General features: G+C 55.6%; 1 protein-coding gene across 1 annotated transcript in view; it reads left to right on the top strand.

Moving 5' to 3' along the window:
- NCOR2 (nuclear receptor corepressor 2) overlaps positions 1-14,903 on the top strand; it is a 443,860-nt gene that overhangs the window by 414,252 nt on the left and 14,705 nt on the right. Inside the window, exons 29-39 of the mRNA XM_038762437.1 lie at positions 55-205; positions 4,914-5,066; positions 5,495-5,581; positions 6,473-6,750; positions 7,586-7,952; positions 8,659-8,889; positions 10,157-10,417; positions 11,302-11,451; positions 11,950-12,081; positions 13,464-13,632; positions 14,005-14,417. Coding sequence (XP_038618365.1) covers positions 55-205; positions 4,914-5,066; positions 5,495-5,581; positions 6,473-6,750; positions 7,586-7,952; positions 8,659-8,889; positions 10,157-10,417; positions 11,302-11,451; positions 11,950-12,081; positions 13,464-13,632; positions 14,005-14,417 — 2,392 coding nt within the window. The remainder of the gene's footprint in view (positions 1-54; positions 206-4,913; positions 5,067-5,494; positions 5,582-6,472; positions 6,751-7,585; positions 7,953-8,658; positions 8,890-10,156; positions 10,418-11,301; positions 11,452-11,949; positions 12,082-13,463; positions 13,633-14,004; positions 14,418-14,903) is intronic.

Genomic DNA, 14,903 nt, shown 5'->3' with positions numbered 1-14,903 from the left:
GTGTGTTCGTTCTAGCCTAATCGTTCGTGACACCGCTCCATGCATTTCTCCCAGGGCACACCTGCTGATGTGCTGTTCAAAGGAACCGTCTCCAAGCTAATGGGAGAGGACAGCCCTGGCCAAGCGGAGAAAGTAAGAGAGGACGCCTTGCCCAAGGGCCACGTCATCTATGAAGGGAAGAAGGGTCACGTACTGTCCTACGATGGTAAGTTGGAGGGCTTCGGTATTTTTAAGGGGAATGTGTCCAGCCAGGAGAGTGCTTTCAAGGTAGCATCTGAGCGCTCCCATCTTCTCTGCCAGAGGTCTCTCTCTCCCTCCTTTCTGAGCGGCCCCTTACATCTCCCCCCGATCCCGAAGTTGCCAGATCCTCTCTCCCTCCGTCTGGTGAGTTGCTGGAGTCCCTGTCCTAATTAAGCTGAGCGACGGTTCTGCAGGTGGGACCGTGCCGTTGAACCTCCCTGGGCCTCTGGCTCAGGGCCCACGGCTCAGGGGCCTCCGATAGGACAGAGAGGAGTTCTGGACGGTCCCTAGCTTGCTCATCCAGGGAATTAATATCGGCACAAAGGACAGTGGCTGCAGGCATTCCACTGCCCATAGTAAGTTTTCTCTACCATGGGGCTGCCTCAAAGAGCAGCAGCCTCAAACCTGGACCACCATTTCCCAGTAACATCATCGATGAACTCAGAATAGAACTCCCCTGTCACGGGTATGATGGGAGCAGATCCCAGCTGGGCTTTGCTGCCTCATAGGTGGGGACCAGGGTAAGTTGTGTGGTTTAGAATAGAGTTGCATTTCATGGTCAGCCCTCAGACTGGGTCAGGGTTGAGATTCTGGCTGACCCTCAGAGTGTCCAGTTTCGTGACCCAGAAAAGCTCTCAGTGCTTGCTGTTCATCACAACCCTTTGTCTTTCTGATCCCATTCTTTTCTTTTTTGCATTCATTCTTTCGTTCATTCAGGTTTATTGAGCACCTATTGTGAACAGAGCGCTGTACTGGGCTGCTTGATAATGATGATTATGATACTTGTTAAGCCCTTACTATGTGCCATGCACTGTTCTGAGCACAGGGATAGATACAAGTTAATCAGGTTGGACACAGTCCCTGTCCCACGTGGGTTCACCCTCTTAATCCCCATTTTACAGATGAGATAACTGAAGCCCAGAGAGGTTAAGTGGCTTGTTCAAGGTCACAGAGCACACATGTAGTGGAGCGAAACATTGTTCCTGCCCTTGAGGAATTTACTATTTAATGGGGAAGACGAGCAGACATAGATTGTATAAATACAGTAAGAACAGAAGAAAAATATACATAAAACTGGTTATATTAAAAATATGCTCTCTCTTTCTCTTTATATATTCATACAGCGCCCACCCACACACACACATGTAAATAGCATGGCATAGTTGATAGAGCACAGGCCTGAGAGTCAGAAGGTCATGGGTTCTAATCTTGATGCCGCCATGTGTCTGCTGTGTGACCTTGGGCAAGTCATTTCACTTCTCTGTGCCTCAGTTACCTCATCTGTAAATGGGGGTCGAGACTGTGAGTCCCATGTGGGACAGGGACTGTGTCCAACCCGATTTGCTTGTATTCACCCCAGCGCTTAGCACAGTGTCTGGCACATAGTAAGCACTTAACAAATACCAGAATTATTATTATTGTTATTAGACTAATCTACACATAAGTGTTCAGGTGGCTATGGGGAGAGATAGCAGGATTGGGAAAGTGGGGATCATCTGGGGAATGTTCAGGAAGACATGGTCCATTCAACGTGAGGAGGTGGTGGCAAGCACACCTGCCAGAGGTAGAATCCCTCCAGGCCCAGCCACCTAAGTGGGTGAGCGTTAAAGGACCAAAGTCCTTCAGTTAGGACTCAGAAAGGACTCCCTTGATCTTTCCTCTCCTGGATGTCAAGGAATTTGATTTGACCTAACCCATCTCCTGGATTTAGAAGATTGCATATTTCTTTGTGGCTGTAAGCTCAGACCTCAGCTAAGTTCCGGCAGCACCACCAGCAGGCTCTGGAATGGGAGCTGCCCCCAGTCAATCAATCAGTCAATCATTGGTATTTATTGAGTGCTTACTCTGTGCAGAGTACTGTACTAAGTGCTTGGGAGAGTACAGTATAACAGAATTTGTAGACTGAACTTACAGTCTAGAGGTGTATAGTCTAGAGCTTACAGTCTACAGTTTCCAGCACCTGCAGTGGATGGGGTGGATGGGACCCCGCTGGGTGGGACCCAGGCAGAGGATAGTCAGACAAGGGATCTGCATCTTTGGGTGTAGGGAGAAGGGTGGGGTGATACCCTCTGTCTTTGGGGACACTTTTGGATCTTGCCCAGGGCCCTGCAACTAGTTATGATGGACAAACTTAAAAGGGTCAACCCTGCTAGCCCAGGCCTGTAACCCTAGTCCTCAGCCCATCTTTTGGGAAGCCCCGAGTGATTTGCAAGGGAAAAACGAATGAAGGTAGAGAAGAGTTAGATGCTGTTGTCTTATTTCCTGGTAACTGGATTTTGTTGTCCCTTATCACTGACATCATCACTCTAACATCAGGCTTTACCCAGCACCATCCTGTGTGCTTGGGACCGAACAATCAAAGGAGAAGCTGTGGTTCCTGCCCCATCCCGTGGACAGAAAATGGTCTTTAATGGTGGCCCCTGAGAGATAGGGCAGAGAAGCCCTAGGTGCAATTTCTCCCCATCCCAGGACTTCATACTCCCAACAGAAATGCCAGGAGAATGGATTAAAGCACTCATCTAATGTGATGCTTCTGAGTTCTGGTGAGAGAATCAAACTGGCACTGTGTTCATCAGTGTAGCCCAGGGGCCGTGGAAAGAAAAGGTAGCTAATGAGATAGAATCCTGTCACACATTCAAGTTGAATTGTGCTCGATTGGGTGATTCTCATTTTGTGTCGGTTTGCTAATGGCCCCTGAGAGGGAGGGACGTGTTTACTGTGCAGTGGGGGGGATTTCTGCTTAGTTCTCTGTTTCCTCCTCCCCGTCCGCTCTCCCGTCACCCTCTTTTATTCTAATCGTTCTCCCTGCCTCCTCCCCATCCCCTGAGAGGCAGCTGAGGAGGGGCAACGCTCATTCTGCAGAAGAGCTGTCGGGAACAGATGTTTCTTGATGACGGTGTGCAGGAACATTACTTTCTTCATGTGCCTCTCGATGACTTCCTTCTTCCAAAACATCGGCTATTCTTCCGCTTTCATCCTGAGCATGACTGAAGCAGAGCCAGAGAGAACGCAAGAAAGAGAATCACATACCTGAAACTCTGGCTCCTGCTTCCACAGCCCTGTTGCGAGTGTGGGAGAAGTCAGTTGGGAGCAAAGTGTGCTGGGCCCATTCCAACCTTCTCTTGGCTTCACGGCCATTGTTTGACTTTGTTCGAGTCTGTGGGTTGCCCTCTGAGTCCTTCATGAAAATGGTGTTTGTGTGAAAGAGGAGGCTCAGACAGACACCCGGACTCCCCAGCCCAGGGAACTGGGAGAAGAGTGTCATTGTACTCACCTGCTTTCAGAAGCTCTTGAGACACATCTGCCTCCTTCATCTTCCCACCCCGGACCTGGCCTGCAAGGAAACAGAGGAGCCAAGGAAGCAAAATGAAGTGAACGCTGTCCTGGTAGAAAGAAAATTGCATCATCAATTGTATTTATTGAGCGCTTACTGTGTGCAGAGCACTGTACTAAGCGCTTGGGAAGTACAAGTTGGCAACATATAGAGACAGTCCCTACCCAACAGTGGGAATTGCAGTTCAGTAGGCATGGGTCATTTCACTCGGGGCTGCAGCTGGGGCCAGTCTTTATGTTAATAACAATTATAATAATTGTAGTATTTGTTAAGCACAGACTATGTGCCAAGCACCTTGCTAAGTGCTGGGTTCGTTACAAGATAATCAGGTCAGACACAGTCTCTGTCCCACGTGGGACTCATTACATGGTATAGCTGGGATTCGAACTGAGATCCCAACTCCCAGACCCATGCTTTTTCCACTTTCCACATTCTCTTTCTCTCTTCCACCCTCATTCTGTCTCCTGCTGGGGGAATTTCTCCTTCTTCCGCTTCCTCAGCTGCCCCCACAGTGTCCCCCATCAGACCCATTCTTTCCTCCCATGGACCTTTCCAGCTTTCATTTGAGCTGCTACAAAGTGGAGAGCGAGGTGAAGGAAGACCATCCGCACTTCCTAGAACAGCTGGAAGCTCCTGAGTAACCTCTGGGGAGGGGAGAGAAGGGAGGATGAGGAGAGGGCAGGGCCCTCCTTCAAAACATTAGGCTTGTCTCATTTCCCTTTCTCCATGGAACTACTAGCCCTCAGCCCTGGGGCAGGATTAGTTGCACATGTGCGCATACGGTTGCACATGCAAAGACACACACGCACACTCACACATGCTCGCTGACCTGCCTGGGCTGGAAGGAAATCCTTTCATTAGTGGAAATGGACCAAAATAAATGGCTTCAGGGGGAAAAACACACTCCCAGCACAGCCTTGCTGCAGTGCCCAGTGTCGGCCATCCGGCTGAAGGATCCCAGACGTGGCCGCAGACAGTGGGTAGGCAGCATTCCGGAAAGGGGCGTCTGGCCAGTGGGGAGGTCTGGTGCCCGGGGCAGACAGGAACAGCACCAGCTTGGCGTGGACAGTGGGGCGGTGATGGCCTTCTCGTTCTGCCACAGGTTTCAGGTGAAGGAGACACGAGTCAGTCCCCTCCTGACCACCCCTCAGCCACCCCCGCATCCCACCTCAGGTGTGAGAGTCCTTCCCCAGGTGGGATGGGGTGAGTTCTAGGTCGTCCTCTGGCTTGGCCAGCAGTGGCTCAGCCCGGCTTCCTAGCAGCCCAGTGTATATGGGTATGTGAATGTATGTGTTTGTGTGTGTGTGTGTGTGTGTTTGTATGTGTGTTTTCCTTCCAGGAGGGGTGACCGTGGCCCAGTGCACCAAGGAAGACAGCAGGAGTTCCGGTATCTCCCACGAGGCCTCTGCCACCAAGCGCACTTATGACATGATGGAAGGGAGGCTCATCCGGGGCCTGTCCGGGCGGGAGCTGTCCTCCACCAGCATTGAAGGTAGGCTCCTGGAGCCCACCGTGGGGTGTGGGCACAGCGGGCCGGAGAGCAGGGGAGCATCACCTGGCACCCAGGAGCCCATATCCCTACCCTCAAGGAGTTCCCCATCTCTGGGGGACAGCAAACACGTCATCTGTGGCTGATGTTCTCTTCAGACCCGTGGGATGCAGACATGACCACTGTGGCTTGACAGGGATTGAGTGAGTGGGTCACAGGTCGGGATGATTTGAGAGGGGGAGTGTTCACACTGGGGAAAATTTACCAGGATGATCGGGACCTGGGACGGGCAGGAGGGGACTGGGACCCAGAATGTTCAGAGGTTTTGGGGAACCCAAGAGCCTCAGAGCTCCCAGCTCCTTCCAGGAAGCGCAGTTCTCCAGGGCACCCGGCAGCCGGCCAATCTGACCTTGGTTCTGTGCCTGCCCCAGGTCTCATGGGCCGAGCCATCCCAGCAGAGCGCCACAGTCCCCACCACATCAAGGAGCAGCATCACATCCGGGGCTCCATCACCCAAGGTATCCTGATCACCGTCGCCCCTGCAGGGCTGCTTCTTGAGCCCAGATCCGCAGCCGGGTGTTCCTCCTGAGGCTTGCCCGGGATGGACCGGACCCTAACCCAGGCGCCTTCTCAGTCCCCTTGCCTTTCCGGAACGGAAGGCAACTGGGCTACCTTGATTCTCTTGCCGTCTTCCGGCCATTCATTTGGATCAAGACCCCACCACACATGCACAGACACACAGACGCACAAAGGCACAAGCCTTCTCATTCATACTTGTCCACAAAGCTAACCCACCCATGCACACATACTCTTTCTCATGAATTCATACAGATAGATGCACACGCGCACGAACACACACCCACACACACGTGTTCTCATTGTGGAGCCAGCCAGGGATCTGGCGGGAGCGAAGGAAAGACAAACGAGAGGCCTCACAGTGGGGTGTTGGCATGAGCATCTCTTCAGCTGGAATAGTGATCAGATCTGAGCCCTGGGGCCATTCAGGTACTGTCTGCAGCTGGGAGGCTTGAACCCATCTCCATTTGGGCTTGGAGATTCCGGCAGGACCCGTGGGCCACAAACTGGTCAGTCGCTCTCCCCACATCCCTCCAGCTCCCTTGAGACCATTGAGCCTCCCTTATCCAAAGCTGTTGCTCAGCTTCCCACCATGGAGCTCAGAGTCTGTGCTCTGCCCCAAGCCATGGAGTCAGAGCCCTCCGCCTCGGGAGCCGTGACCCCCTTGCTTGCCCGGGGAGAGAAGGAGCGAGTGGACCATACTGTCTTCCCAGGGCATCCATGTGAGAGTGGGTCAGCAGGGCCTGACCCCAGCACCAGACTCTGACCCCAGGACTGGGCGAGGTGGGGCTGGGAGTGCAGGCCTGGGGTCAAGCCCGTTTCTTGTCGTGCAGGAATCCCTCGGTCCTACGTGGAGGCTCACGAGGACTACCTGCGAAGGGAGGCGAAACAGCTCAAGCGTGAAAGCACTCCACCCCGGGACCTGGTGGACACCTACAAGGTGCGGCCCCTGGAGGGGCTCGCCCCGCTGAAGATGAAGGCGGGGCACGAGGGCCTGGTGGCCACAGTGAAGGAGGCGGGCCGCTCGATCCACGAGATCCCCAGGGAGGAACTGCGTCACACACCTGACCTCTCCATGGCCAGGGCCCTGAAGGAAGGCTCCATCACACAGGTAGATGGGAGCTGGGACCTCAGGTCAACCTAGGACAGCGGCCTGGCAGGCGGGCTTTTGTCTCTTATGGGGGTTTGACCCACCCTGCAGCCTGCGTGCCGTGTAGGGTGGCGGGGTAGCTGATCGATGAAGCCTTTCGGAGGATTGCTCGGGGGCTTGGATCTGTCTGGAAGCCAGTTTAGAGAGACTTAGAGCCAAGTCTCTCTGCTGTTTGCTGTCAGCCCCCAGCCCAACCGAAGGCTTGGGAAAGCTGAAAAATCAGGAGATGAGAAGGAGGCGTGGCTTTTGAAAAGGCTTAAATCCAAGCTCTGCAGGCTGCTACACAGAAGCCACAGTAAGCCCTTCTGGCAGGATCCAGGTCCGGAAGGCCATGGGGGCTCGATGCAAGGAAAGGCGGGTGGGTCTGAGCGGTGAGAAGCTGGAAGCCCTCCTGACAGCGGGCAGTATGCCCATGGATTAGTCTCCCCCAGGTCTGCCAGCCAGGCTGCGTTCTGGACCCTGGGTTGGATTGTGACCTAAATCACAGCTCCATATTCTTCCCCGTTTAGCAGACCAAGTGAGCTGATGTCAGTTAGAACAGAGTGGGGAGGGGGCTTTGTTGCATCCACCTGTGCCCCCTGTAGTCCCACAGAGCTGATCTTCCAGCCTCCTTCCCCAACCATGGGGAGAATTGTGCTCACTAAGAGTGGCTGGAACCCCACTGGGCCATCCTGGGCAAGCATCTGAAACAGTGCTCTGCACATAGTAAGCGCTCAATAAATACGATTGATGATGATGATCTTCTGGAGGTTGCTCTTCCCATCTCTCCCCTCCCCTCTATCCATCTGCTCCCCAGGGAACCCCGCTGAAGTACGACAGCAGCTCCTCGTCAGGAGGGGCCAAGAAGCACGATGTCCGCTCCATCATCGGCAGCCCAGGGAGGACGTTCCACCCGGTGCACCCGCTGGATGCCATGCAAGATCCCAGGAGCCTGGAACGTGCCTGCTACGAAGAGAGCCTCAAGGGCCGGGCCGGCTCCGTCGCCGGCTCTGGAGGCTCCATCACCCGGGGTGCACCTGTGATCGTCCCTGAGTTGGGGAAGCCCCGCCAGAGCCCCCTGGCCTACGAGGACCACCAGGCAGCTCACGGGGCGGCCTTCAGCAGCCACCTGGCCCGTGGCTCGCCAGTGTCCACACGGGAATCCACCCCTCGGCAGCAGGAAGGTAATGGCCATCTGCCAGAGGAGACCCTAGAGTGCCATTGCCCTGTCCCATTCAGCTCTGCTCCTGCCTGTGGTGCCATCCCTGTCCCACATGGGGCTCCCAGTCTAAGGGAAATGGGGGACTGGTATTGAATCCCCATTTTACAGATGAGGAGACTGATCTCCTCAGAGAAGTTAAGTGCCTTGTCTAAGGTGTCCCAGCAGGCAAGTGGCGGAGCTGGGATTAGATCACCACTTATTTTATCCTGACTTTATTACTGTATCACCCTCTTTGCTGACCTCCCTGCCTCCTGTTTTTCCCCACTCCAGTCTAACTTGACTCTGCTTCCTGGATCACTTTTCTACGAAAATGTTAAGACCATGTTACCCCAGTCCTCAATAATAATAATCAGATCTATTAGGTGCTTACTGTGTGCCAAGCACTGTTCTCAGCGCTGGGGTAGATACAGGGTTATCAGGTTGACCCACGTGGTGCTCAGTCTTCATCCCCGTTTTCCAGATGAGTTAACTGAGGCCCAGAGTAAAGTGACTTGCTGAAATTCACACAGCTGACAAGTGGTGGAGCTGGGATTAGAACCCACAACCTCTGACTCCCAAGCCCGGGCTCTTGCCACCTAAACCAAGCTGCCGCCTCTCATCCGGAGCAGAGGGAAGCCCAGTTGATGGGATTCACTCCCCAGGCTGACCCTGCTCCCACTTGGTTTCAGGCAGCCTCTCATCCAGCAAAGGAAGCTCACAGGAGAGAAAGGTGGGCTCCGCACCTCGGGAGATCGCCAACTCCAAGTCTCCTCACCCGACGGTACCAGACCACCACCACCACACCATGTCACCTTACGAACACTTGCTCCGAGGGGTCGGCGGCGTGGACCTGTATCGGGGACACATTCCATTGGCCTTCGACCCCACGTCCATCCCTCGGGGGATTCACCTGGATGCAGGTATTCCTCCAATCTCTCCGACACAAACTGAATGTCTCCTTCGATACAGCCTAACCTCGCCACCTCTGCTCCCTGCCCCGGTCCGGCGCCTGGTTTGGGTCCCCTCCGATCCAGAAGGAGTCAGTGGGGGGCTGGTGTGCCACCCACTCAGCACATTTGCCCATGGGCAGTTCTTCCTGCGGAGTGCCGGGAGTTGTGGTCCCCTAGCTGATGGAGCCCGGGCTGATCTCCCCTTCCGCAGGAGCAAGGGGGACGGGCACCAGCACGACACAGCCATTCTCTCTAAAGTGGAGTGCTCACGGTTGGGGGGATTTAGCTCCTCTCAGTGATGCCCCAGAGTATTCCGGACTCGGGAGGATACAGGATTACTTAATGGTGGGCTTCCAGCGGCCAAAGAAATATGAAGGAACAAGCAAGAAGAGAGGAAATGGGCTGCAAGTTTGTTGGAAGGGAAGGAGGGTAGATAATAAGAATTAGGGTATTTGTTAAGTGTTTACTATGTGCAAGGCACTGTACTAAGCGCCGGGGTAGATCCAAGCAAATCAGGTTGGGCACAGTCCCTGTCCCATTTGGGGCTCACAGTCTCAACCCCCATTTCACGGATGAGGTAACTGAGGTAAAGAGAAGTAAAGTAACTTGCCCAAGGTCACACAGCAGACAAGTGATGGAGCTGGGATTTAGAACCCACGATCTTCTGACTCCCAGGCTCTATCCATTATGCCATGCTGCTTCTCTGGATCTGGGAGATCCATTGCTGGAGAGCTTTAGAAATCAGTTGGGCTCCATCGCAGTGGGGAGGTGGAGACACAGTCCTGCCTGGAGTTGAGCCAGTGACTTTTGGCTCAAGCTAGGGGAAGGCGGTGGGGGTTTGTGGGGCCGAAGGAGGAGAAGTTGGGCAACCTCTACCTCTTTCCCAACGTCTGCCTCATCTGTGTGAAGGAGATAGGATGGAGCTGGTGGGCACAGTAAGGTGGGCCGGGAACTCCAGCCCAACAGCTTCAGAGCTCGTGTCTTCCCCTCGGGACTGTCCAGAAGCCCCACTCTGAGGCTGAGGCTGCCAGCCCTCCCTCCGCCCTGGCCTGACCTTGCTTGGCCTGGTGTGGGCACAGTTTGCAGCTGGGACAACCCAGCCTCCTGGCTGGCAACCCCATTTTCCCTTCCAGTGGCCCAGTGGGTAGCCAGCTTGCATCTATCCCAGCCACCATCTCCTCCTCTTCCTCCTCTTCCCAGCTGTGAGATGACCCTACCTTTCCATTCCCTTTCCCAGCTACTGCTGCTTACTACTTACCTCGCCACCTGGCTCCTAACCCCACCTACCCACACCTGTACCCCCCGTACCTCATCCGGGGCTACCCCGATGCCACAGCCATGGAGAACCGGCAGACCATCATCAACGACTACATCACCTCGCAGCAGATGCACCACAATGCCGCCGCCGCCACCGCCATGGCCCAGCGCGCCGACATGCTCCGCGGCCTCTCCCCCCGTGAACCCTCCCTGGCGCTCAACTATGCAGCTGGACCGCGAGGTAGATGGGCAGGCGGGTGGACGGGGACGGACGGACCGAGGGAGGGTGGGGGCCGAGCGATGCCACCCGGACGGTGCTTGGTTAGGCGGGCCCATTGACAAGGCCGGGGAGGGCAGGTGGGGCCACCTCGAGAGAAATCCAGTCCCTGGGAAAGGATGGTTGGGGTGCCAGCCCAAGCTGATGGCGCAGTGCTAAAGGAAAGCAGTCCAGGTGGCGTGTGGTCTTTGTAATGGGTGGCCTCAGATGCTCTCCCAGGGCTCCTGTTTGGGACCAAGGAGGCTGGGTACTGAAATTGGAAGTGTCCGGGGCCATGAGGGGGGTGGGGTGGAGTGGCAAGAAGAGGTAGCGGGGTGGCGGGGGCCTCTGAGGTTCAGCGTATTGAATCCAGGCTGGCTCCCAGCACCCCCAGTGCTACATCTGCCAACAGAAGCTGGGTTCTGATCCCACTTGCCTGCTGTGTGACTTTGGGCAAGTCACTTAACTTCTCTGTGTCTCCGATACCTCATCTGCAAAGTGGGAATTAAGATTCTGAGCCCCATGTGGGACAGGGACCATGTCTCACCCCATTTGCTTGTAGCCACCCCAGCATTTAGTACAGTGCCTGGCACATAGTAAGCACTTAACAAGTACCACAATGAATTAATTATTAATATGAGACCTCATCATGTTGGCAAGTGGAGGAGCATTAGATCGAAGCCTGGTGACCAGGAGCCGGGTTCCCAAAGTACAAGAGAAGCCCTTTCATCCCTCCACCCTTTCATCCCTCCACCCTTCCATCCCTCCACGTTTTTTCCTTCCCCTGCAGATGACCGGGCTGAGGGACCTCAGGGCTGCTGGCACTGATCCCTGTGGCCATCTCCACTCTCGGCTTTGTCCCTGTGCAGGTATCATCGACCTGTCCCAAGTGCCCCACTTGCCTGTACTGGTGCCACCGGCTCCGGGCACCCCTGCTGGCTCCATAGACCGCCTTACCTACATCCCCGGTGCCCCCCAGCCTTTCAGCAGCCGGCACAGCAGCTCCCCGCTCTCCCCAGGTACTGTCCCCCATCTTCTTGGCACAGAAACCCAATCTTTGGGAGTAGGGAGGAGGGAGTACCGTTAACGGGGCAGCCAGGGGCATCCCCAAAAATAAGGGCAGAATCTCTGCTGCCAGGTGGGAGAAGTAGGGGATACTTGATCACTCTGGCCCTAGAGATTGTCACTATTGAGTCACTAAGAGTCCCCTGCCATACCCCCCTGACACACATCGTGGTTCCTGCCCACCTGTCCTTAAGAGAGGGGCCCTTGGCCTGAGGGCCAGGAGGCCCGGGCTCCAGTCCCAGCTCTGCTGTCAGCCTGCTGTGTGACCTTGAGTAAATGACTTGCCATCTCTGGGCCTTCAGTGCCCTCCGCTGTATCCAGGAAGAGCAAACCATCCCTGGGGAAGGTGTCACGGACCTTGGTCACTGTTTCTATGAGAAGACCAAGGCAGGGGTGAAGGGGTGGGGGGTGGAGGTGGGGAGCGGGGTCTGACCTGTCCCCTCTACTCCCAGGAGGCCCTGCTCATGTGACCAAGCCAGCAGGCCCCTCGTCCTCAGAGCGGGAGCGTGAACGGGAACGGGACCGGGAGAAATCCATGCTGGCTGCAGCCACCACCGTGGAGCATGCCCCCATCTGGAGGCCAGGTAGGACAGGGCCACCAATCCAGGAGCAGGGACGTCCACTCGGTCCTGCCATGTGAGAGCTAGGGACCAGCGTTCATCCTGCTCCCCTTGATTTTGATCCAGAGGGATTAAGGGGCTGCCCTCCCCAGCCTTGCCTCTTCACTTTCCCTCCACTGCGCCTCATCGTTGCATTTCTCCATGAGTCAGTCAGTCAGCTGCTCGATCGGTCACCAAGAACTTTAAGGATGGTCCCACAGAGTCATAGCCCGGTACCGGGTATTCGTTAGCTATCAGGACTGATCCCTGCCCTCGGGGAGCTGACCGCTTTAAATCAAAAGGCAACCCAGAAGCAGCGTGGCTCAGTGGAAAGAGCCCGGGCTTGGGAGTCAGAGGTCGTGGGCTCTAATCCCGACTCCGCCGCTTGTCAGCTGTGTGACTTTGGGCAAGCCACTTAACTTCTCTGTGCCTCAGTTCCCTCATCAGTAAAATAGGGATTAAAACTTTGAGCCCCACGTGGGACAACCTGATTACCTTGTACCCCCACCCCCCAGTGCTTAGAACAGTGCTTGGCACATAGTAAGCGCTTAACAAATACCATCATTATTATTATCATTATTATATAGTCGGCATTGTTACAGCACTCACTGTGATTTCCCAGGGAGGGAGAAGCGGGGGATGAATAAGTGACACTTTGTGCCATTCGTGAGGAAACGGGTGGGTCAGTGCCAGGCGGAGGGTGGCTTGAACTGCAGTAGGATGGGAGGGTGGGGGCATGAGAACAGGAAGGGGCACTGTAAGGCCCACTGGTGGTCCTGCAGACTGACCCTAAAACTAAAAGCGCCGACCTCCCCATCCTGTCCTGGAGGGTAAAGCTATGGCTTACTCCTCAGGGTTCTAGACTGTCACGCCTTGCCTCACAGTGCCGAGACTCCTCCCCCAACCTCCCACCTCATCCTCACATGCCTGCTCTTCCCCTTCCAAGCCCATCCCAGAACCATGGTCTGAGGGCATGGTTTGGCAGGAGGAGGGGAAGGGAAAAGAGGGGAGCAGCTCTGGGAGAGAAGGGGCCCTGGGGCCCTGGGAGCAGGCAAGCTAGCACTACAGGCTTCGGCAAACTGAGTTGTGTCTAGAAGCCAGGCTACACAGCACGGTGGCATCTGGGAGCCAGTCAGGCCCAGCGCTTTCCCCCAGCCAGCGACCTGGGGGTACTAATGAAAGGTTGGCATATGTGCTTGGGGGATGGCTGGCATGTGAACCTAGGGATTTTGGGGGCCCGGGCCACTAGGGCATCCTGGGCATAGGCTGAAGATGACCAAAACCGGTTGGCATTCATCCCTTTGAAAGAGGAACATCCGAACCTCAGGAGGGCTGGCCCATCCTGACACTGGCCGGTTTGCCCTCAGGTACGGAGCCGAGCAGCACTCGCCCGTCCTCCCATTCCCACAGCCACCAGCACTCGCCCATATCCCCGCGGACCCAGGAGAACGTCCAGCAGCGGCCCAGCGTGCTGCACAACACCGGCATGAAGGGCATCATCTCCTCCGTCGATAGCCTCACCCCATCCGTCCTGCGGTAGGCAGCGGGGGCTACCGACGTCGGGGGGACCTGGAAGGGTGGTCCAGTGGGTCGCCACTCAGGACCAGCATCAGCCAGGACTCAGCCCTGGGAAAGAGTCCCAGGAACCCTTGGGTCACTGCCCAGGAGAAGCTGGCCATTCAGGGTGTGGGGTCGCCAGACCCACCAGAGGGCCCACGGGTCTGCTTGACGGCCTGAGTTTTGGCCCCAGTGTCCTTTAGTCCCTTGACTCCATCGAAAGGAAAGCTTGGATCCCCTGGCCCACTCTGCCCAGCCTGGGGCTTGCGGAGAGGGAGAAGGAAGAGGGGGAGGGGGAGGAGGGCGGGAGCGGAAGGCGGGTTTAATGCCCTCCCTACCTGTTCTCTGCAGATCGTCCTCCTCCTCCACCACGTCGCCAGTCCGGTCCAGCGGGTTCCCACCCACTCCCACGTGCCCTCTCGGCGGTCTGGACCCCTACCCCGGCCTGATGGACCCCGCCATTCTGCAGAAGGAGGCCTCGCGGGGCCGAGACTCCCGAACGGACAACCACCTGTTCGGCTCCAAGCTGCCAGGACGGTCGGGCCTCGACCGGTCCTCATCGCCTGGCAAAGCTCCAGAGTCCCGGTCCGCCGCCGCCGCCTCAGGTTCTGGCTCCGCTCACCCGCCTGGCCGAGGACAGGGAAAAGGCCACACGTCCCACCTGCCGGCAGAGCAGCCACACCTGGCCGGGGCTCATGACCAGCACAGAGAAAAGAGTCAAAGTAAACCCTTTTCCGTGCAGGAACTGGAGCTCCGAGTACTGGGTAAGACCACCATGACAGCGGCCACCTTCATAGACGCAGTTATCATGCGTCAAATTTCTTGCGATAAGGGGAAGCGAGAAAGAGGCTCGCTAAGTAACGACTCCGCTAGCGATGGTAAGACATTTGCGGGCGGGCAGGACCCTGAGGTCCAGTTTTGTGGCCTCAAAAGATCTATTTATTTTTCCATATTTTTCTTTTTTCACTTTAATTTTTTTCTGTTTTTAATTGCACGTCTGGTGATTGGCTTACTTTGGCTTCCTGATTTTGGGAATCTCACTGTTTGCCTATTTTCCTATTTTCTATTTTGCCTTTCCCATCCCTCCAACCCCTTGTCTTTCTCCTTTTGGAAATCTTATTTTTTTGTAAAGGGATCTTGAAGATTTCTGCTTCCAGTCCGCCTAGGCTTTTCTTTTCTTTTTTTTTTTTTTTTTTGGTGCCAATTCTTGCTTTGCCAGTCTGGTGGAATTTTTAGTGTGGAGAAGTTCA

Source organism: Tachyglossus aculeatus, chromosome 21, assembly GCF_015852505.1.
Source record: "Tachyglossus aculeatus isolate mTacAcu1 chromosome 21, mTacAcu1.pri, whole genome shotgun sequence".
Classification (NCBI taxonomy): domain Eukaryota; kingdom Metazoa; phylum Chordata; class Mammalia; order Monotremata; family Tachyglossidae; genus Tachyglossus; species Tachyglossus aculeatus.
This window is presented reverse-complemented; position numbering and strand designations above follow the sequence as displayed.